Source organism: Lepisosteus oculatus, chromosome 11, assembly GCF_040954835.1.
Source record: "Lepisosteus oculatus isolate fLepOcu1 chromosome 11, fLepOcu1.hap2, whole genome shotgun sequence".
Taxonomy (NCBI): domain Eukaryota; kingdom Metazoa; phylum Chordata; class Actinopteri; order Semionotiformes; family Lepisosteidae; genus Lepisosteus; species Lepisosteus oculatus.
This window is the reverse complement of record NC_090706.1, coordinates 39,318,227-39,343,511: the sequence shown is the minus strand read 5'-3', so window position 1 is coordinate 39,343,511 and position 25,285 is coordinate 39,318,227. Positions and strand designations below refer to the sequence as shown.

The window sequence follows — 25,285 nt, the reverse complement described above, 5'->3', positions numbered from 1 at the left end:
GACATGGTTGATGTCACTCCAATAACAGATGCTATGAGGGTAGCACAGGGGGTGGAAAACAGTGACTCTTGATTGGAGACCATTGACACCTTAACGGCCAGTATGAACTCTCACTCTCACCAATCTCACCTGCAGTCAGGTGTCTTTCATACACACTGCTAGGGCAGGATTGGAATTAGTCCAGTAAGCACGTTGACTCCTGCATCTTGCCGACCTCCTGCACCCTTACAGTGAAGTCACTGATAAGACACCCCTCCATTCGGTCCGATCTCTCCTGTTAGGCACTATGGAACACAGCACATGAGCTCAAGTGACCAGGCGGAGGAGCAGGTCAATGAATCTCATCCTCTCCTGAATGGGAACAGGTGTCATTGCTAGAGAGCTGAATCTTAAAAAAAATTTTTCATTGATTTGTGAAACAGAACAAAAATAAAGCAGCTGTTTTTTTAGGTAATGTGTAACTGTAACGTGTTGCAGTTTTCAAACCGAGTTCCTCAACACTGTCCATAATAACGTACTGGAGCATATGTATGTTATTAATAAATGTATTAAAAGGAAATGAGAGGGCATCTGCTCATCATTTTACAGACCCCTCCATGGCTGTCCAAGACTTTTCTAATGAGGTTCAAATGACACAGTGGCCATTATGAAGAAACAAATCTGTTTTATTATTGAACATAAACTAATGTATACTGAGTGGTAAATATACTGTAATATATCAGTGATCAGTGTGTCCTATATATACTGTACATACAGCAAACATAAATCAAAATTACATTACATATACTGTATGCATATATGAATGAGATAAGATGATTCAGATGTTTCTTTTTTCTGTGCAAGAAACAGGAACCTTTCTGAACTCCTGCAGAGCAAGAATTATGATCTTAGTGTGTCCTTTCCCAGGGCCACTATGAAACTCTCACGGTACATGGACATTTACTTACCGTTTTTAAGCCCCTTTCTATGTGTTGATACCCAGTAATATGAACTGGTGTTTAATTCTGAAAAGATAACAACTGCAGTGTAGCACAGCCAATGTCACAGGAAGAGGTGAGGCCAGAAATCTTTATGACTGTTCTTCTCCTTCTGTTCTACTATATTGAGCGTGATGTTCTACACACTTCAATTAGCGAGCAGATAGTGAAAGGGCAAAGGAATACCGATAAGAACCTGTTTATTGTGTCATTGCTGGGGTTTGTGCTGTTGAGGGCAGGCAGGGTGTTGTTATAGCGTCGCTTTGTCTGCTTGGCTGGGTTCCTCAGCATGAGTTGATGTGGATTTTTACTTTTACTGGGGAGTATTGTTTTAAAATGTGTATATTCACCCATTACTTGAGTAGAGCAGTTTAAGACAGAGTCCCAACAGAAAGTAGGCTTAAAAGAAACAACAACAGTTCATGCATAGTTTAATTTGGCAAGACAGTTATGTCTGAGTAAATTAGAGCCTGATCATTTTCAACAAGACAGATTTTGTTCATGTTTTATCATACTTGCCATTAAAGGTGCCAAAAAATAAAACTTATACTATAATTATTACTGTGTCCTTAAAATATTAGCATTTCTGATCTGTTACCTTAAATCATCAATTGTTTTCGATTAGTTAACACCCTGTTTAAGAAAGCTTCTTGTTATTTAGCCACGTGTACTGAGGCAGGATCACCAAATGCAGATGTGTTCACATGCGACCCTGAAGAAAAGCTGTTCAGCTTTAATACTGGCTGGATGAGAGCCTACTTATATAGGGCATAGGCAGCCATCGCCATCTGTGCTGAGTATGAAACTGGGGTCAAATCAGGGTCACAGAGGGGTCAGTCCCACATGTGAGTGCGCCACCATATTCTCTTCAGCAGAGGGCACTCTAAACACATTTCCTTCTTGTCAAGGTCAAGCTTGCACAGATGCTGGGTTGGGACATAAAACGTAATATTATAATAATAATTCCTTACACTTATATATATGTAGCACTTTTCGGGACACTCCACTCAAAGTGCTTTACAGGTAATGGGGATCCCCTCCACTCCACTCCCCTCCAGGAGTGTGCAGCGCCACCTGAATGATGCCACGGCAGCCATAGTGCACCAGTATGCTCCCCACACACCAGCTCTCAGTGGGGGGGGGGAGACTAAAGTGATGAAGTCAGTTCATAGATTATTAGGAGGTCATGATAGGTAAAGGGAAATTTGGCCAGGACACCGGGGTAACACCCCTCTACTCTTTTTGAGAAATATCCTGGGATTTTTAATGACCACAGAGAGTCTGCACCTTGGTTTTATATCTCATTCGAAGGACGGCGCCTGTTTACAGTCTAGTGTCCCCGTCACTATACTGGGGCATTATGACCCACACAGACCGCAGGGTGAGCGCCCCCTGCTGGCTCCACTAACACCTTTTCCAGCAACAACCTTAACTTTTCCCCGGTGGTCTTCCATCCAGGTACTGGCCAGGTCCACACCTGCTGAGCTTCAGTGGGCTGTCAGTGGTGAGTTACAGGGTGATATGGCTACTGATTATATCTTACACTCCTGTTGGAGCCCAAACCCTCACCCTCCAAATAGACTATCTGTTGAGTTCTAGACACGTAGATCCCTCCATGAAGACTTGATGGCAAAAACACAGTGTTCCCTAATCCTGGTCTTGCAGACTGCATGGGTTTTAATTTAAACGGAGATTGATATCACTTAGCCTGATTGAACCCATTGACTGAGCTATTTCCATGGTTACAAATTAACCCTACACTGATTAATACAGAACTAGCAATGAATAATAACAGCGTTTTATGCATTTTAACTCCCTCCAGTATCTGTGCATTATTAATTGGTGATCTATTATGAACGGCCAACAATATCTTAAGGGAAGCAATTATTTATTGATCACGTTGAAGCTAAACCAGTGCAGAATTCTCTCGTTTGCAAAAATGTCTGGGCAATTACTCACCCCACTTCCTTCAGTAATTAAACCAAAAAATGACTTTCACTGGGCCATACTGAGGCACCTAAGCCTAGCTGCCTTCTCACCCAATAAACGGACTGTCTAGCATGCCCCAGCACGTCACTGCAAATCAAAGAGAAATGCTGGGAAACACAGGATTCTGCAAATGCAGTATGACTTTGCAAGTTGTTTTCGACAAAGACGTGCAGCTTGCAGATTATGTGGCTCGTTCTGATCCGCAAGAGGGTGATTTGTCGGGTGAGGCAGTTTTCAGCTATCACACATCCAGCTGGGGACATCTCACCACCCACACCAGTCCACACCAGCGGACCCCTCCGATGCCTTTACCACACTGACTGGAGCGCTGCTCAACAGCCCCTCTGAAGAGGAAGCCATGTGGCTTTCTGTTATGTTTCACAACTAATCTGGCACTTTTGACATAAAATGACATGCCAGAAGTGTGAAACGCTGAATACAAGTAGCTAAGCCCTGCACAATCCGTGAAGCTGGTCCGGTTTGGTTCTGGTATTTCTCCTTATCAGCAGTTGGAGAAGAAGGGAGATTTCCATACACCCACTTCCCAGCTGTTCTTCTTTCCAGTTCTGGGAAGCACAGTCCAGATGCCATTAGGCTTTATTCAGAGAAAGATAATACTGACTCCTGTTCGCAAACTTTATTCATAATTTAATAGCCTGTTTTATTTTTCAACCCCAACCTTCTTAATCAGAATGTATTTTATGGGCTAGTCTAAAGCAAAGCACTTAAAAGGGTAAAATGCCGTACTAAGCAATTTGTTAATTAACCGGCATCAGATAAACGAAAAACTATGTACTCCCCAAGATTTAAGTTTCTTGAGTCAAACCCGAGGCACAGTGTATACACAGAGTTTCAGGTAACATGTAAGTGGCATACTAACATGCATTTGCAGTCTCAACTCAGCAACAGATTCTGTTCCTTGTTTTGCACGGCAGTTGAAACATTTCTGTTTCTTATTCCCTTTAATTCTAGATGGAATATTTTTCCAAGAGTTACTGACAGACAGTTCAAAGGGTTCTCTTACAGACCAGATCAGAAAGCATTCGCTTCCTAAAGCGCAGATTCCAGGAGGATTGGGAATGCAAGTCTATGGGCAGGGCACTGGCCCCCTGGAAGAAGGGGAGAAGTCCACTGGCATGTTGTGGTACTGAATGAGAGATAGCAGGACGTTCTGGGATTGCTGCCAGACAGCCTTACTATAAAACAAGAGAAAAAGCTTCAGCACATGATGAATATTTACATTCACGCCTTTTGAGATTCTGTAGGTGAAGATGGCCATCGCTGTCCTGTGTGGTCAAAGTGTGTACTTTCTCCAGTACACATAAAGCCACAGACAGATCTATATGAACACAGCGCAGTGACACATTGATAGTGAAGAGAAACACATCCAAAACCTCCACAGGGATGTCGAAAGCCTCATTCAGCAATCACGTGGTGCCCCCTCTCCTGGCCCAACGAGCAGAGGTCAGTGTCTCCAGTAATCACTCGAAGGACTTGCGTCACACAGACGTTTGATCCACTCCAGTCTTTACAAGACCCTGGCTCTGGTGCAAAACACCCTGATGAAACAGAGCAGTGAATGGTTTCACCCGCTGTTAACCCTGTGAGCCTATCCACTGTATGCACATTTCTTCAAAGGGAGGGAGGTACAGTAGGTGCAGCTTTGCAAAGGACCTCTGACCTGTTTCCTTGTCATCGGGGTCCTTCGGCACACTGCACCTCATCAGGCATTTCAGATGTCTGCAATGTCCACTTCCGGAAAAAAAAAGTAGAAAAACAGATTCGACCAGGTTTTTACTACAGTAAATCGTATTCATCTCCTAGGGTTCTGCAATATGCCACGTGACTGATGACAAACACATGGCAGAGAGCTCCTAGGTTGCTGAAAGAGGGAGTTCAGTGATCACGAGTCCGGGGGGTGCAGTGTTTTTTTAGTAGAGGGCGGTCTGTCTAAAAGCACCCATGTACCATAAAGGTGCCGTGGCCTGATCAAGCATCCGACAGAAACCGTGACCTCCACTGGGCAAGCGCTGGCTGTTTCTGACAGATTTCTTTTGAAACCTTAAACCTTCTTCCAGGAATTTCACAGATTCAGTGCCAGGATTAGGCTGCAGCCCCACTGGCCATGACTGGTGATCTCGACCACACTATCTGTAATCATATTATTGCTTTCAGCAATACAGAGGGCAGCAACATAAAGTATCAATTCATATTTTACTGCAAAATATGTATTTATCTATAATCTACACTTGCTTTTTTCCCAAACCAACAGCATATGATTTTAGAGGCCTCTTTGAATTCTTAGCACTTTAGAAGCAGGAAGGAAAGATTCATTTAATGTCTACTTAGGACGTACTGTCTTCTCTAGGTCTTGAGGTGATTCGATGTGAACTATAGAACCTGTTGGATTCCAGTGCTCAATGAACGTTAGGGAATCCAGCCATAAGTTTTTATAACGCTTTTTTAACTGACTATAGAGATTTGCATAAGAGAAAGTCTAGTGAAAGTGAAATCTATTACCTACCTTGGCTGATAACAAACCACGTGGAGAGGGGACTGCGATTTGTAACGACTGTGCGAGGGCAGTAGTAAATAGTAAACCACTGGGAGAAACGGAGCCGCTCTCAGGGTTTGTGTTAAAAATGTATGGCACGCAGCAAGAGTACACTTCGCTCAGTGCCCAGGGTGTTTGTGTAAGATCCGATGACTTTAAACCCCTTTATCACCTGAACGATTCAGTGCGCTCGTTTGTTTAGCTTGCACGACAATGAAATTAGTTCCACATAATTGAGCAGCACATACACAGACTGCGGGTCACGTGGCACAGAGGCACGTGTTGGCGCAGACTACGCGTGCCTCTTTTGTAACATCAGCGGGGGGAAAAATGTTTTTCACAGTTTTGACCAAAACTAACTCTCATGGTTTCTCCTGAAATCATATTCGTCAGGTCTGTGCGCGATATTGGGCTGTGTGGTGTAGAAGCATAAACAATCTGTAGGTGAAAGGTAGGTTTTATCATGTGTACCTGGGCGCTTTGTTTTTACATCTAGAACTCAAAGCTCAGAGCTTCACTGCTGTGAGTATTCGTGCAATGATTAATATTTAACATCTTTGAATTCAAAACATTACAAAAGTACTACAGATATTGCAAGAGTCACAGCCTGACAGATTCCAGTGCGTATCTTGCAAGATCCCATAGGCACATGTATTACATCAGAACAATCCTCCATTCGACAGGAAAAGAAAGTAATTTATCGAGGAGCTCAACTCTGTGGTTTCTTTTAAGATTTTATTTTGCTGATGAGTCTTGCTAGACATCTGCATGTATATGGTTTCTAAAATTTGGCTGAATTATTATATTCGTATAGAATGTTCAACATATACAGTATCTTGTATAAATTAACTCGTCAAAATCCTTGGTTTGCTACCTATTGTATTAAAGAGTGGATCATCAATAAATTGTTACATACACTACTGGTAAAGTTCAGATGGTTGAAAAAAGCTCTTTAGTTTATAATCCTCATTTCACTGTTTTGTTAAGTATCAGATTTTTAATAACTACAGTTTTGACGAACAGCACACTCCCCTTAGTAATTATTATTCAGCCCTGTGTCACTTACTCCCACAGCCAAATTGCTCTGTATGCTATTAGATCATTTCACAAGGATGTCTTCTTATTGCAAAAGCAATGGTAATTTGAAAACTCTATTGACAGTTTCAAAATCTCCTTTACATAAGTGAATAAGTAAGACAAAGGTTCTCTGGGATTTTATGTTAGTGTAAATCTGTATAGCTGTGATACAACTTGTTTTACTTTTCTTTTCACCTATGTAACATAAATGTGCATGCTGGTCAAATCTGTAGAACTGTATTTTACATACTCGACTCCAATTCAGAGCCAATGTGAATATTCACACTCAGGGTTACACTGATGTCATCTAAAGCAGTCCTAATCTGCAGTGATCAGAACCTTAGCAAGACCGCAATATGTTCTATCGTGCTTCTGACCCAATTTCTGTCATCAGGTGACAAGCAAAAAAAATTCGCCTTTGTTAACACCCCAAGTAAGAAGTCAGATTTACTGGAAGCTTAAATGCTCCTGCGTGTGCCCTGTGATAGCACAATAAGAAAATCTTGACAAGCGATCCTCAGAGGAGACTGCGTAGATTAAGTCTGAGTGTGAACTGGGATGATTAGAAAGGCTCACATTTAGCACCTAGATTCCAGTGTTTTATAAGAGGCTGTTAAATTTTCACAGCAAAATTGAAAACATTAATTTTTAATATGTATTGTTGGCATTTTAAAAATGCATGTTTGACTTTTGCATTTTATGTAATAGCACAGGAGTGAAGTCATCATAACAGAGCACTTGGGCATTTTGCAGGAAAGGAGTCTGATGCAGTTTCATTACCATTGTGACTTAATGTCTTTCTTAAATATATTCCATAGTGTTTCAAGAGGTAAAAAAAAAACAGTTTGCATTTGCTTAGCACTTGTAATGACACATCACTTTATAGCCTTAGTAGGAATTTTAATACATTTACATAGAACGATACTACAGAAGGTAGATTGATTGAGAAAAATGCAGCATTAAACTACTGTGATAAAAATGAAATGTAGAAATGAAGAAAAAATATAGTGCCTGGCCAGCACCTACAGCAAATGAGGTGAAGGACGAAAGTAAAATACACTTGAATAGTGAGTGAACAGTCTGCCCAAAAGTTCAGCACAGGAGCTCATGGTCTGGACTTGTGTGGCTGGCTGTCCTCCTGCTTTGCAACATATGAATTCAAATGATCATCCAAATAAGAGCTCTTTGGATGCTGTGACAATCCAGTTGTTTCACTTTGCCTTCACTAGCAAATCTTTGTCCTCATAGACCATCCCTCAGGTGAAAAATGTGCTGATGATCACATCCGCCTTGTGGATGATGCAATTGTATTGCACAACAATCAAAACGTTTCAAGCATTCTGATACAGTACAGGGAAACTGGTCGATCACTGATATGCTTAGTTTTAAGAAAACAGGGATACTTTGTAGAGACGACACTGTTGAATAAATTATATTTCAGTAGTTTGGTTAGATCCAAGGTAATATGAGATAGAGACAAGATATGTTGTGAGTATTTGGCGTGACTCGCCAGGCTGAGGGAATGGCTGTCTAGCAGTGTGTGATAAGGCTGCATAAATCCCACTCACTATTGTGAGGAATGAGCTGCAGGGGTGTAGATAATAATAATACCTGGTTACGCTTTTATTGCGCTTTTCTGAACACTCCACTCAACGCGCTTTACAGGTAGATGGGGAGGCGGGGGTGGGGGGGTGCATGTGAGAGGGAAATATGTGAAAGGAAGTCCTGGGTGCAAAACTAATCACTAATATACACAGGTGAATGGAAGTGTGTGAGAATAGGATCTAGCGCTCCTCTTCTGTTATTAACTCCAGCTGATCACTTCATGGATGCATTAATTGCCTTTATTTTTTAAATGCCCTCAGCACCCACCATCATTGTTCCAGATTCTTAATTTGATTTGCTTTCTGTTCTATTTGTTATTCATATCCTAAACATGAATTCTTAAAAATTATATTGATAGGTTGATAAATGATGTTATCACTTCATCACATAAACTGATATAAAGAGGTGGGGCCATTTTCTCTCGAGAAATACAGTACATTGCCCTCATTTTAACAACATTGATCTGTCCAGGAAAGATGCCTCTGTGTCCCCTAAGAAAAAAAATGTATGATCCTTCCCAAACTGTAAATATGATTGATTGCTGTTTTATAATGACCAGAGCTGTGTGTGCCTGCATTACGAACCCACCTCAGATCAATGTGATGACATGATGTCCACAATATTCTATACAGTTGATGGCCAAAACAAAGCACATTGGATGAACTAGCTTCACGACTGCAGCATGTGGCTAATGAAACCCCTCTCTCAACAAAATTAAGCATTTCAGAACTTCTAGCAAGTGACAGTCTGGGTTATGGATGGGGAGCAAAACCCCCAGAATGCACTGCTGTCCTCTGGAGAGTTTACCCCGGAAAATGTGCTATTTTGGAATTCTTTTTTTTTGCATGTTTGGAAATTAGATTCGCTTTGTTACAATCTTCCGTGTTTTGCTTTTCCACACTGGTTTTGTCATGATGTTGTAGTGTATTATCTTGTTTTCACTGTGCCATACCACCGTAATAGATAGGGCCATATTATAATCCAGCTAGTTCTGGGGCTTCATCGCGTCTGTTCAGGTTTTTCCTAGTAGAATATGCAGCTTAACCGACTGCTTTTGTAATCAACCTGAATTAATCCATCAGAGGAAAACTTTGGATATTTTGTCCCAAAGCCTCATCCTCCTCAGACGTTGGGAATCTTAAATGATCGAGTCTCATTCAGATTATTTACTGTTGTAACCCACAGCAGGGAGCTCACTTGGATTGGAGTGAATTCAACCGGGAAGTACCGTTCCTACTTCCGTTCAGATTGGCCCCCACTGAAACTTGAATGGACTTTCGGAATGCTGAAACGGATATACATTGAGCATCTACACACTTTGACTTTCCATTTAAAGATGGGAGTTTTTTTTTAAAGATGAAAAAAGGATGCACGTGCACATGCTTTGGTTATACTAGAGTTTACATTTTCCATTTTCTTAACTGTTTCATTCTGTCTCCAGGAAGCAGACTAAATAGTTGCAAAGTGAGGGACAGTAACCCAGCATACATAAGTGAGGCCTGTGGTTTTCATTGCCTCTGTACCACAGAAGGATGTGTAATGAGATCATCCTTATGAAACAATAATCCATTGTCATCACCACCACTTCGTCTTGCCTTGCCGGTTATGTATCCTAATTTGGAAGCTGTGAACTAACATAATACACATCTCCACAAACACACAGAGAACCAAGGATGAGAATAAGATTCCCATGACAGAAGCATTTGGGGTTTTATGAGCTGCAGGTCAATACTGGTTTTCTCTCACACTTGGGGTAATTTGTGTTAGCTTAGTACATGCATATAAAATGTATTTCCCTGCTACATATCCATCTTTGTTTCAATATATGTAGTGAGCATTGCTTGGATTTGTGCAGTGCCTTTCATTGCACAGTCCCCCAAAAATGCTTCATACAAAGGAGAAGATCCAGCTCATCCACCAGTGAAGAGCAGATCCCCAGCTAGGCCGGCACTCTGCTGATTCTCCTCATGGTGCAGGAAAACTGGAGAAGAGGTGAGAAATTGCTTCACCAACTGAGTTATGGGGGAGCTTTAGGGAGTGCAGATTGCGAAGACCTAGAGTGGAAATCAGCTTGGACACCAGGGTCAGCATCGGGTCTTTAACGCCCAGGTAGTCAGGACCTTGATTTAATACCCCATCCCGGAGGCTGGTGGTTTCTACAGCACAGTGTCCTCTACCATCACACTGCTTGGGAAATCCTAGTTTAAAGATGGAAAAGTGCCTCCTACTGGTCTGCCAAACCCACTTAGAGCCGCAACCCATAGGTTTTCTTCAGCCCATGCCACTATTGAACAGGCCCAGCCTTGCTTAGCTTCTGAGATCAGGCTACAAGCAGGTTTCACAAGCATCGCATCGGACAAGAGCCAGTCTCTTCTGATGAGACGCAGGACTAGAACATCCTGCTGCCACCAGCATGCTTGTCAGGAGGGATGGTGCTGACTGTGTAATGCACTTGCTTCAGATGTAACTCCTTGCATTTATACCAAAAACGTTCCAGTTTTGTCCTGTCGGACCACAAAGCTGTTTTTCACATGATTGCAGTATCACTTACAGTAGGTGCGTTGTTGCAAACCCCTTGCAGGATGTGAGATTTTTTTCCCTGGTTCCATATAAGTCATCTATGTGGAGTGACAGGGAAATTGCTGCCCCATGGACATTATCTCCCATGTCATCCACTGACTCCTGGAACTGTAACAAAGTCAGATATAACTCTGTCTCGGGCATACCTATGCAGTTTTCTCCTGGTCTGGGCTTCTTAAAGATCGGCTTTTCCATGCTCAAAGAGAAATTAAGGGTGTTTGAAATGTTTTTATACCCTTCTCCTGATCTGTGCCTTTATACAGCTTTTATGGAGTTGGAGTTGTTACAAAAGGTTCCTGGTGTTCATAGTTGAATCTTTCCTTGAAATTCACTACCTGACTGAAGGACCTTACAGACACAGGCACAGCACGTTTATTCTGAAGCAACGTGAACTACTTTTATTGCACTCAACTAATTGTGCGGCTCGTTAAGATAATTATTGTGTACCTAGGTTTTCCACAGCAAAAGTCTGGAAATTTATGCAATCACGGCTTATATTTTTTTCACATCCTCTATTTACTTGCTTTATTTGTTTGTTTTTTTTGCTTTGAATGTGTGGAGTGGTTTGTGTGTATATCAAACGAATTGCTACTACAAAGGAACCTGACCGCTTTAAAACCACAACCTTGAGACCTGTGAGAGAGCCTGCAGACTTCTGCCAGGCTTGTCTTTGGGATTATCAAGGACTGAAGGAAAACCGCCTTCAAAGCAGCATGCATACGTTACTACCCAAGCCTGCTCATTGTTGTGGTAGAACTTCAAGGCGGCGTTCACATTGTCCCATTGTTGCCGAGCTGTCTAATTACATGGTACACGCGGTCACCGTTTTCTTCTAGATTGACAAGGAACCGTCATCTCCTCCGAGGAATGCGGTGAAGGTCGGTAGCGGTTGGTGGCAGTTACAATGCAGGCTGTGCCGATCTTCACACGGACCCGCGGTGTCTGCTCCTGGCGGGACTGCAGTTTTCCAACTGGCATTGAAGAGCGCGGTGGCGATCTCCTCTCGGAGGCGCCGGGTAAGCCCGTGTGCGCTGCTCTGCAAGCACGCATCGGGTGCGACACTGCGCCCGCCTGTCCCGGGGTTCAGCGACCCCGCCCCCCCCAGGTGTCTGTGTCGGAAGCTGCACGCGGTGCTGACGTCCAGCCCGTTAAAAAAAAAAACGACTTTATTTGAGTTGTTTACTCGGCCCAGTTCGTCCACGTCACCGGCCCAGGAGATACCAGCTAATCTGTCAATCACACTGGCCCGTGCACCTGCAGCAGCAGGCGAATATCGAGGATTTAATAGCAAAACCCCTCGGTACGCTAGGAGACCAGACAGAGCATCATTTAACAATCGACGTGAGCACTTGATCTTTGAAATACAGCAATATTCGTGAGCAATCATCATATTTCATTAAAATACATCCTAATTACATACTTGGAAGACCTGTCGTTCATCGCTCTAAAACATCAACATAAAAGGGGGTGTATAGTCCAAAAGAAGCCGAGGAAGTAAAACTTTTATCTGTCCCACTTGTTGAAATAGCCCCGTTATTTAGGGTGTTGCGCCCACTCGGTCGACTTGGGATGGTGGATCTACATGACAAGCAGCGGTGATGTGTGCATTGCTTGCCGTATGAATGAGTCATCGCCGGTTGGTAACATGCGTCCATCGTGTTGGTGCAGACACGGCCGCGTTGACGCTGTGGTTTCTGTGGCGGGTAAGCAGCACAGGAGGATACACGTCCGTCGGGCTGATCCACACAGAAGGCGAGACCGCCTGCGCCAGGTAGCATCCGTGAAGGACAGGGGGAGCGATAACTCGTCTGCGAGCCGTGAGCTCACCAAGCCTTGACCAAGTTCAGAGTCGCAATCGCCCTCTGCCGGAGGAGAGGCGCCAGTGACACTACCCGACTGCAGTATACTCCTGCTCTCCGGCTCAGGGCTCTCATTCGCTAGAAGATGGCGGACTGCACTTCACTGTTGGATGAGGAGCTCTCTTCTTTCGTCTTCAATTACCTGACAGAAAACACCGGGAGCCAGGTAGGAGCAGCCCGGGTTTCATACCGGCAGGATCGCGCGTCCGGGGCATAGTCGGTGGTCCTGTGCTTTATTCTCGGAAACGCCAACGTTGCAAGCCGGCAAGCCTGTGACAGCCGGTATTGCACATGAAACTGCAGCCGGCGTCTTGTGCGCCTCTTGACTGTAGTGTGGGCTTCACGTGGAGACTGGGGAACTGCAGCCTGGCAGTTTTAGCACGGTCGCAGGGCGTGCTTTTCGAAAATGGTTTTAAGAATAAAAATCGGAGATAACAGGTGTGTGCGTGCGTGTGTGACATTACCTGTGCGGTGCTTGAATGCTGCGTTTTCTGGAAACAACACAAGAACACTTCGCAGCATATGCAGTGTGTAGAATACGCAGCTACTATAGTTTCAACCCGTTCAGTTTTTTTTTCCATTGACTGTATAGACACGTGGGTGTCCTCTTTTTATCAGAACTTGCCGTAACGTTTTCCTTATCACAATTTATTTATTTTTAGGAAAAAAAAACTACATTTATATCTGCGGCAGTGTGTAATGATTGAAGAATATAGAGAGAGAGATTTTGAAACTGAAAATGCATTTAAACTGATTCCGGTACGTCTCGGTCTGCAAAAAAAAAATAAAAGAAACCACAAGGAAGTTGTTTTAAATTCACCCTTTACATACACTTCTAGCGCTGTTTGTGCCTTCGCCTTGCCGAGTGGAGCTCGTATGCGCGTAAATGAGGGATTTTGCGGCTGGACTTGAGCTCCAGGCAGGCTGGATCGCGGCACGCCAGCGGGATGTTTCTTTAAGACGAAGTTGTAACAGCGGAGTTGCGCTCTCAGATCGCAGGCGACACGCTTACTGGGTCACCGAGATCCAAAGGTCTTAGACGGATGACGAAATGTTTAATTGTAACGTGAGGTGGTTTGATTTTTAATCTCCTCATCCCCCCCGCTCAAAAATAACAAGTTGATTTTTTTCTGTCCCTTTTGTAATAGCGTTTGCGTAACCATACCTGCGACCAGCGTTACAAAACCGGGGGTAGACGGAGGGGGGGGGACTTATATGTAACACTTTTTGTTTGCATACATAATCTGGCGAGAGGGCATGTGTCAGACTTTTGTCATCACTGATCAGGCAGTAGACTTTGTCGCGCAGGTATTCCAATAGCTTACCTGTTTGCGCATAATTTATTTGCATTGCGAAGCATCGACGTTTACCATGCTGAAATATTACATGTTAACTTAAAATCCGCGTTATCGTCGCAAAATCTCACTTTGTTGTAAACTAGAAACGAGCAGCGCTATCTCCAAGACACGGATGTAACTGTGGAACAGGAACAAAATACGTCTTAATGAGTCCTTTAGGAGTACCGGTAGCACGTGTGCTCTTTAGTAAATGAATGACCCGGTTTTTTTTTTCCCCCGAAACGGATTTCACCTTTGAAGAGTGAAGAATTTTTGCATTTGCTTTGCGTTTATTTGGCGTAGTTCGGGCTCGGGTGGACCGAGGGAGCTCGGGCTGTGTTGGAGCTATTCCGGATTCAAGTCACATGCTTTGATGAATGAAGTCTGCGTGGCGAGGTGTCGGCCGGCATTTATCAACCGTGTGAACCGTGTGACCCTTACCCACACTGCAAACCCCAGTAAATGGGGGGTAATTCATGCATCGGTATTCTTCCTCTGTTATTATGATCTTAATGAGTGTTGTGTTGTTGCAGATCCATGTGTGACAAGTACTCGTGTTAAACCTGAACGTCTCCCCCCTCCTCCTCCTCCCGATTTTAGAGCGCAGTGCTCGAGTGTTCCTCCTGCTTCACTGCGGTCCAGATTTACAAGTCCCAAACATGTGGAAAACTGCGCCCAGTCGAGCGTGTGAGCTCTGGGCAGGTGAACCGCACAGCGGCAGGGAAGAAAGCTGCAGCGCTTTCGCCGTGGTCAAGTTCAGCGGCGGACAACGTCTTGCCAAGCTGCGCTCCACACTCGTGACCGGGCTAACAGACAGGCGCTGCTGCAGTCATGTGCTCTGCTGTAGTAAAGGAAGGAGGCGGCTCCGGTGACGCGCTCTGACGACATCCCCGGGCACACTCCGGGGTCTGGGAGAAGCGCGCTCCCGCGGGCCTGGCTGCTCTCATTGCTGCGCACCGAAGAGGCTCCCTCCCCCAGTCTGGTCCGGCCCGGGGAGGGTTCAAGGCATCAGTCTCGTCAGAGGAGATGTGCTGATCTCGAAAGCTCAGCCCCTGAGGCACTCGCTTACATAAGGCACTACACATCCCCACCGCTGAAATGGTAGCGGAGATATTTTTATTTAAAGGGCTTCATGTTTATGCGAATGGATGACATTTTTCTGAGGCGTTCCGGGGCAGATGAGTGGTCCTCACCAGTTGTAGTGGTAACCGGCAGTTGCCTTACCTGCGCAAAATATGAGGATAGGGTGAGACACAGCCTGCAACTTAGCTGCAGTCCCTACAGCTCAGTTCGGGTTGTCTTTGTCCTCAGTCCTAGAGGAACAGACGCTTTCTGGAGTGTGCTTTTTTTTATGGGCTGCACAGTGACCGAGGGGAAGTGGATAGAAGACAGGAGAGCGCCAGTTTTCCAGACGCACCGGCCGAAATCCTATCGGTTTCAAGAGGGGAAGTCTAAGGTTTCCATGTTTAGCAACGGCCTTTGGAAACAATGTAGTAGATTTAAAATAGCCTCCCAAGGCCGTGCGCGTCGGTGGAAGGCGAGTCGCTCTTGGCGCTGCGGTGCCGCGGGTCCGGTTTCTGTGATGTGCTCCGAGCCTGCTTATGTATTATTCAGTCTGCTCCCAACACTGGCTCCAGTGACACAGCAGCGTGGGCACAGTCTGCTATGATGTCTTCTTTCAGCATTGATCCAGATAAGTGTTGTTAATAAATCAGACTCTCTCACACACACAGCTCTCCCCGGGTTTGCTGCCTATCCGTATAATGTTCAGTCCAGCTATGTGTGACATACCTTTTCAGTTCACTGGAGGCACATCGGAGGATTACAGATTCACCTCCCCCCCCCCCGTCAGTGGGATGGCCAGGATAGAGAGTGGTGGCTGGTGGGATTTTTGGACCGATCAGTGAAAAATACAAATAAAACTTGTAATTATCCCATCAGTGCCCTGGTAACTTAATCATGTTACAATAACACGCAGTAGTAGCAGTCATTTATTTAAGAAGTATTCTTTGGGAGACGTTTGTGACTCAGGGCTCGTAGTGTCAAGAGTCTGGAGCTGCAGCGCCTACCGACACAGATACCTGCGATGAAGGTTTCGGTTGGAATAACACAGACTGCCTCCTTTTTTTCCGAGTAGCATTCAATCATAGGCGAGCGCTGTAAAATGAAGTTTTATTCTGTCAGTGAGCCTGGAACCAGGGCCAGTGCAGATGATGTTTAAGTTGAATTAGAGGTTGGAAACCCAATGTGTAAACTCACTGATAACTGATACTGCATGTTGGGTGAGGAAGAGAGCCCTGTGTTTTTGACATTGAATTTGTTGGGAGTAAGAAGAAATCATAGCCATTCTATAAAAGTATATTTGTGAAGCTGGCTTTATTTCTTCTTTGTTGTGTCTCTCTTGCGTTAGCACGATGTGTCAACTTGAAAGGAATCTTAATTCGACCAGAATGCGATAAATTCAGATTTACATAAATCATGTCGTGTCTAACATCAAAAACAATGCACGTCTAAGCTGTCGGACACACAAGTAGACAAAGAACAAAAAAGTTATTTTTAACATGAATAGTTGGAATATTTTGCTTCTAGTTTTGAGAAGTCATTCCCACCTGACACCTGTGACCAGATGTCTGGCTGTTTGTTTCTTAGGCAGAATGAAATGAGATGGATGATTAAAGAGATCTGTGGTTAATTAATTAGGGAGAAGTTATGATGATTAAACCATAAACTGATCGTCCGCTCCTTTGCACAATCTTCAGTAGGGCTGTCATCTCACTCACAGGCTGGTCTCGAGGGAAAGCCGTGCATGTGGATGAGCTGTCAGGATTCTCCATTTTGATTGCCCCCTGAACATTAAGTCACGTATAGTACAAGAAACTAGGCATCAATAAATAATCACGTGCAATCCGTCATGTGTGGGGAGGCAAATAATAGAAAATGTATTTAAGGTCAGCCCACATCTGGGATCTTTGAGCTACGGCGCGTTAAATGAAGAATGGTTCATCTTAAAGCAGCTGAGCGCTGAAATGTGATTTATTGGTGTCTCTCAAGTGTTCAAGACAGCAGCGGTCACCTTCCAGAGCATGTGTGCGCTGTGCATGGCCGCGCTGACCTTGGCCGCCCCACCCCTCTCTGAGGGGGCGATGATGTTAAGGTGTTCAGAGCAGTGAACCCGAGCACGTCAGCGAGAGAGAGCCGCGTGTGTCAGAAAGACAGACGGCGGTACCAGTCACGCTGCAGTGCTGGGGAGCTCAGTGGCATGAAAGGAGTGCTGCAGCCATTCGGAAGTGAAGGAGTGACGTGTGACTCAGTGACAGCGCCAATCAGTTACCTCCTGGCAAAACCTTTTACCATAATCCGTGCCCCACCTAGCCTCCGGTTTCCGCGGAATGCTAAAAGGTGGTGACAGAGGGTGGGCTTTAGTCCGGGGGGGGGGGGGGGGGGTCATTTTCTCAAGCTTCCTCGAGCCTGAGCACCGCCTGTCCTCTGTCAGCTAGCAGCTCCCAGAGTGCACGAGGCGTCGGCACAGCACGTGCTGTCCAGGCGTGCTCCCGAGCTGCTCCTTGCCACTCTCCGGGCGGCTGGGGTGCTGCCGCTCAGTACCTTGCTGGAAATAGCTTTGTCAGCTGCCTGAACGGAACTAAACGCACCAGCCCGTGCAGGGAGACGCTCGGCTTCCTCCCGCCGGACCGGCCCTCCCCCAAGGTGACTCTTGAAATAGCACCGTCGTGCTCTAGATTCCCAGCGAGGGCGCTGAGTAGGGATGAATTAACATACACAGACTTTGCTCTTCCCCGTAGGCAGCGTGGAGGAGGTGGCGGCGGCGGCGGCTAAGTCGCAGATAGCTGGGCCCTGATTTTTTTCCGCATTAGCCTTTTCCAGTCCTGTTGTGGTGGTGCAAGAAACACAAGCGGGCATCTCGTGATTTACAAAGCCAGACAGCGCGGTGACACTTGATATGCAAAGTGAATTAGGCTGCAGGTGCGCAGTCGGTTCGGTTGATTGTTTTCTCCGCCACCTGCTTTGGTATTAATTGCCCCAGCAGAAACATTTTGATGTCAGCTGTCCTTAGTATCCACTCGCTTCCTGCTGTAACTGCATCCGGCAGCAAGAAAGCCCTTGAACTTGCACTCCAGTCCTTTTAAAGGCAGGTATCCTGCTAACGCTGTGCTCGAGTCTTTGGGTGGGTGGAATTTAGCCCTGGTGCAGGTGTGGCGTTCATTCATTGGCCTGCAGGTTGTGAATGCAAAAGACTACAAACAGCCTGCCTTAAACTCCCATGGCCAGGGCATGTTCCACTACCGCTGAGGTGTAGCTCAGGCCTTTTTGGATAAAAAAGACTGCGGCTGCAGGTTCCACAGGTTAGAGGCAGGATCAAAACCTGGCATGGGTGGTTCTGCCTCTTAGTGGTAGTCTTGTTTTTTATCCTTGACTGAGATCCATGTATCATTATCATTCCAAAATAAAAACCCTGCACTTCCCGTAGCTCTTAAGCTCTTAGCAGTCAAGAGTACCTTTAAAACAGGTGAGACACAAGTGGAGTAAGAGAGATATAATCTCAGCTAGTATTTTGTTTACAATCTAAGTAAATGGCTCGTATCATTATTGTTTAGATTTGATTAGATTTCTGGGTAGCACTATTTGTTGTGACAATAGCTTAGGTAGATGTGAGCTCATCTAGGTTTATGAGCTGCAGGCAGCTGTGCACAAGACAATGAGCACATGTTGAGTGGCAGCCGATGCTAGCTGCCTTGTTTTGGGCAACCTTGCGCAGACTGACGTGCAGTTTGGGAAAAAAAGCTTTTCTGCACCGTTCAGTGCCGGCAGTTAATAAAACATGAAATGTACCTGGCTGCTGCACAGGGGGAGTCTTATGTCCTGCCCTGCAAGGGGGCCCTCACATGGTGAATAGTCTGCTTTACCTTGAACATCAGCAGGGTGGAGAGAAGTGACATATGAGAGCAGCTTTGGTGAGCATGTCATCTTGCAAGAGGAAAATTCCAGTGCCAGGCGGAGTGTCTCGCCTTGTGCCCTGCTGCCGAAACACCCAGGAACTGCAGGTCGAGACAGGACGGTTGGAATGGGCCACTAAAATCACTCAATCGGTAGGGAGGATGTGCCTTCCTCTAATTTTCACTCAGTGAGTCCTACAGCTCTCACAGGCGTGTGGGCATCAGCTGGAGGTCGAGTGTGGCTTTCGCTGACGGTGTTGCGAGCTCACAGGAGCATGCCTCACTGCAGTCTTCAACGACCCTGGCTGATCATTGGTCCCAGTGGCTAACCGTGTGCACAATTGACCTGATGACCTCGGACAAGCTTCAGCTGGCTCTATCTGGGCTGTCTGTTGCCACCTGTTCCCCAGATCAAGGCCTTCGCTGGTTGAGCAGCATTGGAGCCCTAATGTGTGCAGGTGTGTTTGTTTTTCACAGCAGAAATTTGCCTGTTGAAAAATTTGTTTGGACCTTATGTGGAATTAGAACGGTAGCAGAATAAAACTTCCTGTACAAAAGTAAACTGAGTGCTGGGAAAAAAAAGCCGTAATGATGATGTTCTTAACGCCGGAAGGCCGTGTGATTTCTGAAGTGGAAAACGTATTGTTGTGGGGAGAAGGGAATTCAGAAACAGGGCTTGAGAGGCTTATGAAAGCTGTCTATGAAGTGACTCATGCTGGCAAGCCAGTGCCTGTGTTTCTGTGTGAAACTTTCCGCGCTCTCACAAGACAGGGGCAGAGTGTAGGTTGGTTACATGAGAGAGGCATTTTACGGTATTTAGAGTAGAACATAGCCCCTAGGAAACAGGAATGCAGCCCGTTCCGTCTTCTCAGGAGCTTTGTGTTGCATTGGGTTGGAGAAGTGAAGAGATCCCCAGTTGCTGTTGAAGGCATTCAAGCCAGTTCTTTGTTTTCTTGGCTGGATGCCAGGACAGTCCGTACCTGTAAATTTCCATTGTTGTTGTCCAGGCTAATCAGCAGGAAAATGAGATGCTGTAAGCAGTAGGCAGTAAACGAGCACTGCAGGTAAGTGTGTGTGTTCCCTGGCTCTGAAACTCTCCTGCAGGCCTCGTCAGGGCCCACTTGGGACATTCTTTAAAACCACAAGTCACCAAGCAGTCAGGTCCCTGAATGACTAAGTGAGAGACCCTGAAACACCCTGAAAACCTATTATCTTTAAATTTAAGCATCTTCCTTACATGGTTAGTATCATCTATGCTTGTACCGTGTTATAAGATGCTTATACATTTTTTTTTGTCCTTTGGTACCGAGATGGATGTAAGTGCTTTTTAGTTTTATACTCACTAGTATTAATTTAAATTTCAATCAAACTCATATTTGATTTCCTAGCAGTGTCACTGTACAGTCCAATAAATGACCCTGGACTCCAAAGTCACAGAGCCTGCATCTGAATATTAAGATAATATTGATTTTTGTGATTATGTGAAATTGTGTAGAAACTCATTAAAGTACAAAGAAACTGGCCCAACATAATGGCTGTACATTTAGCAGAATTGATTCATGAGAAAAAAGCAATGTACTGTACATTTCAGAATCTAGGCAATTGCTTTAGGTACTGCTTGGATCTGAAACAGCAGGACTGGGCCATCAGAATTAGAGTGAAGAACTCCTGTGCAGCAGCTGGTGACCCACAGGAGCACAAAACATGTACCTGTATTTTTACAGACTAGGTCAGTTCCAGTCCTGCTGCTTGCCCTCATTTTGATACAGTCCTGCCCAGAAGTGACTGGCACTGTTTGCAATTCACTGCCTGCAGAATCACCCTTTGTAGAGCACAGTGTGCAAATCACTATAGGGTGAAATTGGAAATTATTCTGTTAAAAAAGCATCCTTCTTTTTATGTGCAGTTCCCTGGGACAACACTGACAGCACAAATTTAGTATAAGGACTGTAGGGAATTCTAGTGTTTCGTGCAGCAGTAACTTTATAATTGTGAGTTACTTTCTAAGGGGGTGGTGTCAGGTCTTGGATGACAGTGCAACTTAATGTATATAATTGGCTGTATTTTGTAGGGTGGTAAACTTCATTTGCATCTTATTCAGTCCTATTTGAAAATTAGGCGAGTTACAGCCCATCGATAAAGGCTGATTTTAGCTTGACCGTGGAGTTTTTTGCAGTGGCACTGTAAAGAAAATCCACTTTTTTGTCCTGTGTTCAGTTAATCTTTTTCCATAGTTGGAAGCACCCCTGTGAGACTGGGTTTAAATTGTTATACTCAAAAAAGCAGTTCAAAGATTCTGAAAAGCGAGTGTGTACCAGCTGTTAAGATACTGCCCTTATAAAGACAGGCTGTTTTTCACCCTGAAGGGACATGAAGGACTTGCCATAAATAGGATTTTTCAGTGTTTTTTACCCCTCAGTAGGTTAATAGCTACACTTCCCAGTGTGGATAAGAGGTCTCAAGGTCTTATTTTTTGCCTTATGGATGCTGTTGTAGATCTCTATTGGAGCCCTTCCAAACTGAGGCAAAGTGCATTGAACTTTAGTGAGGAAGCCTATCACTAAAATATGCATACTACTAATGGCAACTCAGAGAAACGAGAAAAACAGAAGTCTATTTTATTTTTTCAAATACTGACTCCCTGCAGTGTAAAATGAAATTGTGATGTGTGTATTTTTAGCCCTAGTACTATGGTAGCTCTGTATGTTCATGTCTTATTCAGTTGCGCTCACTATAATGCAGGTGAAAACTACTGTACAGTATGTTGTTCTTTTCAGATTGTTTACTGTGTTGTGCCTGCTTTGAACACATGGCGTGGATAGTTTAGATTTCAAATTGTCATCCTTAAAAAGACCGGGGCTTTATGAAGCCTCTTGTTGTTATTTCCGGGAAGCAGAGTTCATACGTTTTAGCAAACAAACAGGGATACATTCCAAAGGTTGCAGTTGACTAGAGCAAAAAAGAAGAAAAGATCCCGATTAGTGCCTGACAGATTATCGCAGTTCATCGTCTCTGATATCTGATGCAGAGGTGTCACTGTGGTACAGTCTCTTCAGGTGAGCTCAGCTGAATGGGACGATCAAACGGGAAGGTTCTCAGGAGGCTCTCAGCTCTACTTCTGATTAGTTATTGATTTCTTTGAAGATGTTTGTCCAGAGAGGAAGAAAAATGTTTTGCTCTGAGTAATGATGTCCTTAAGGCAGTTTTTCACAAGTGCAGTCCTTGGACACAGGTGGTGCTTCAAACTGAACACTATAAAGTAAATACATTTTTACCTTTTTTTTACCTGAAGCTCTCACTGGCACCAACTTTTCAGATTTCTTTTTTTACAAGAGGGCCTATTTCTTTACTGCAATAAAGAGTTCAGTAGGTTGATGTTTTCCACTTCTGAGCCACAGTGACTTGTGAGGCCAGAGCTCATCCTGGTTTCTGGAAAATTCAGTGGACTAGACTAGAGATCATGGTACAGCGGTCCACCACCGTTATCTCCTCCCAGTAACGCTGGTCTCACTTATCCAGTTTGGTGGACTGGAGTGACTGGGGCACAGTTTCACTCATGGTACCACAGCAGTGTCTGCAGCAGGGACTCGAACCCCCAGCCTGCCAGTTATGAGCCCAGAAAGGAACCCACTCCACCAACCCAAAGACTTCGGTGGGAAGGGGAGGAGGAAGAGTGCGCAAGCTGGCCTTGTGAAGCTCGGCTCCCTGCTCCCACTGAAGGAGAACCTCGGCAGTGGCGTGCTTCTTTTGCGGACGGGCGCTTGTTTTCCTGGCGCGGAGCGGGACGTGTAAACAGGCTCGCGGGGGGTTCACTCAAATAAAGCTCGAACACTCGCCCCCCCCCCCCCACACCCCCCCGTCCTGCGTCAGTCTTGACTTTCCTTTTGGTTTCTTTCAGAAAGGCTGTTCCCGTTGCTGTGCAGAGATTAAAGTTCCGCGTCCGTGTGTCACTCCACAAGGGACTGCCAGTACCCTTGCTTCCTCCGATTTTTATTTTCCTGTGGGAAAAAACAGAAGCGGATCCAGCCTTTTTTTTTTTTCCCTCGAATAGCTTAACGTGCCACTAGACAGCCCGGAGGAGGGGGCTGGCTTCCACTGCCGGAGCGCAGAGAGGGAGCCGGCACTCTTGAGCCCCTGAATGTTATCGGAGTGGCCGAAGCGCGAGTCTATTCCCCGATGGCAGCTGCTCAGAGTCATTATTATTCCACTCTTCAGGTGTGCTGTTTTACCACAGTGTGTGTTTTCATTCTTTAATCCGGAGACTGTCACTCCGTCGCGGTGTGTGCTGACTGCTGTGGGGTGTGGGGGTGTCTTTCTGGGGGGGGGCACTCTGATGAAGGATTCCCCTGCTGAACTGAGCTGCAAAACTCCAGTTGCCTTTAGAAATGGCTACCATAGACCCTAGTGAATACTTAATATTAAGACTGGTTTTGATTGTAGAAGGCTAGCGTGGCGAAACAGTGAAATGTCCATGTTTATTTTGGGGGGTCACAAACCTTTTGATTGCACTGTATGTGTAGTATTGATCGCTCGTAAATCTAAAGGGAGGGTCTCTAACCCTGGTCCTGGAGAGTCCCAGTCCACTCGTTCTTATTGTTTTCACCCTTGATCACTTGCGTTTTAATGATGAGGAACTCTTGTTTAAGCCGTTGATCAGTCAAGCTGGTAACGATTCATTGAAGGTGCTGTAACTCTGGTTCTGGTTCATGTTCCGAATGCTCTCTAAATTAATGAATTGATTGATCATACCACCTGTTTAATTGGAACAATATTTTAATTATTCCAGGCCTTTAGAAACGGATGATTTAAAAGCTGCTGTACCAATAACACCTGCTGAACAGAGGCTCTCCAGGGTTGGAGACCCCTACTTTAGAATTAAGAGCTTTCATAACTGTCTGTAAGCCACTGTGCTTTGCTGGCAGCCAGCCCTCTCCAGTTACATAAGTGCCTCGCACACCCCCAGACAGACTTCACTAAAGCACAGTGACATAAACCCTGGCACACATTTCAGCAGACTCCCACTCTTACCTGAGAATAGGCTGAAATAGCTTTGCCTTCCTGGGCCTACTTCGAAATGGAACCTATATCTTTACGCACATAAATCCATACCTAGATTGCGAACTTGTGTTTTCTAGTCACAATATTTAATTTGCAGCCAGGATGCCGTGCAGAAGCTAAGAGGGAGTTTCAAGCCTCCCTGATCTCTGAATGTGTTGTGTGGAGAAGCCGATAAGGCTCCCAATGTACTGAAATTTGTTCCAGTTCTGCAGATCCTCGCTTTTAAATTTCCAGGATGTAGAATGGAAATTTGGATCAAGCTGCAGGACAGCCGAATTCCGATGAGTTCCCCTGTTGGACACACCAAAACTATTAAAATTATATGTATATAAAATTATATGTTTTAGGCAGTAGCGTAAAACATACAAGGCAATGAGGCAATGCTATTGTACTCTTGGGTAAGGTTGTCACTCAGTATGCTGTCAGTAAATATGTCATACTGTATATAGTATGTTGCAGCTGTATAATAGGGTACAAATGTGAGAATAAAATGCTAAATTTAATATTAGAATAAGTTACCCATATAATTAGGTTACCAATAGGGGTCTGAGCTGCAGTAACGCTTAGTAGGTCTTGGTTTAAATTCTGCACTGAGTAGAACGGTCCCCACGTCTACCCACGTCTGCTCTGGAAGTGATCTCTTCTTCACCTTTGTTGCACATGAAGAGGACTTCTGGCCCCCGGGAATTTCAGGAACCTTGCAGAGTTTTCCGGGAATGTCCGGAATCGGCCTTGAAACAAAGGAAGGAGGTAGATCGGCCAGGCGATTGGCTGCAGTCTGAGCTCCACTCTTTGAAAGTCTGGCACAAAGTCCTGTGGGTGTTTCCCAACAGTCTGAGCTCGTCCCTCCTCTATTGATCTTTACTGGGGAAAAAATACACCACAGGTTGAAGCGCTACTCTCTGTAAGGAACATCCTTGTAAAGCATCCTTGTGTAGCTGCTAATTCAATACATATTGATATTGGTGTAACCAGAATCAATAGGTTTTCACTGAAAAAAAACTTTCCTTACCCTTTCTATAGCCTGCTTTTCAAAAAAGGCTTATAGTTCTTTTGTGTCAATGCAAGGAAAGATTCAGCTTTCATAAGTAGGCCTGGTTCTTTCTGAAGTTTGGTGTTTGTTTCTTAAAGAGTCCATAAGAAAATCTTTAAAGTTTTTTTTTTGGTGTTTGTTTCTTAAAGAGTCCATTAGGAAAATCTTTAAAGTTTTTTTTGTGTTAATCCTACCCTCCAGAGCCATGTGTCATTGTGCTGTGTGTTGTGAAATAGGGAGAAAGGAAAGTTTAGACACCCGCTG

The 25,285-nt window shown here is 44.8% G+C and overlaps 1 protein-coding gene and 1 long non-coding RNA gene across 2 annotated transcripts in view; one reads left to right on the top strand and one right to left on the bottom strand.

Moving 5' to 3' along the window:
* Nucleotides 1–2,169: 2,169 nt before the first annotated feature.
* Nucleotides 2,170–5,753, bottom strand: LOC107077688 (uncharacterized). The gene is made up of 3 exons (XR_001478683.2): nt 5,491–5,753; nt 4,648–4,718; nt 2,170–4,525 (listed from the first exon to the last, which is right to left on the bottom strand). It is a non-coding gene; the product is annotated as an uncharacterized lncRNA (long non-coding RNA).
* Nucleotides 5,754–11,970: 6,217 nt separating this feature from the next.
* The window catches only part of ppargc1b (peroxisome proliferator-activated receptor gamma, coactivator 1 beta), a 66,726-nt gene continuing 53,411 nt past the window's right edge, over nt 11,971–25,285 (top strand). Inside the window, exon 1 of the mRNA XM_006632083.3 lies at nt 11,971–12,807. Coding sequence (XP_006632146.2) covers nt 12,727–12,807 — 81 coding nt within the window. The 5' untranslated portion in view covers nt 11,971–12,726. The remainder of the gene's footprint in view (nt 12,808–25,285) is intronic.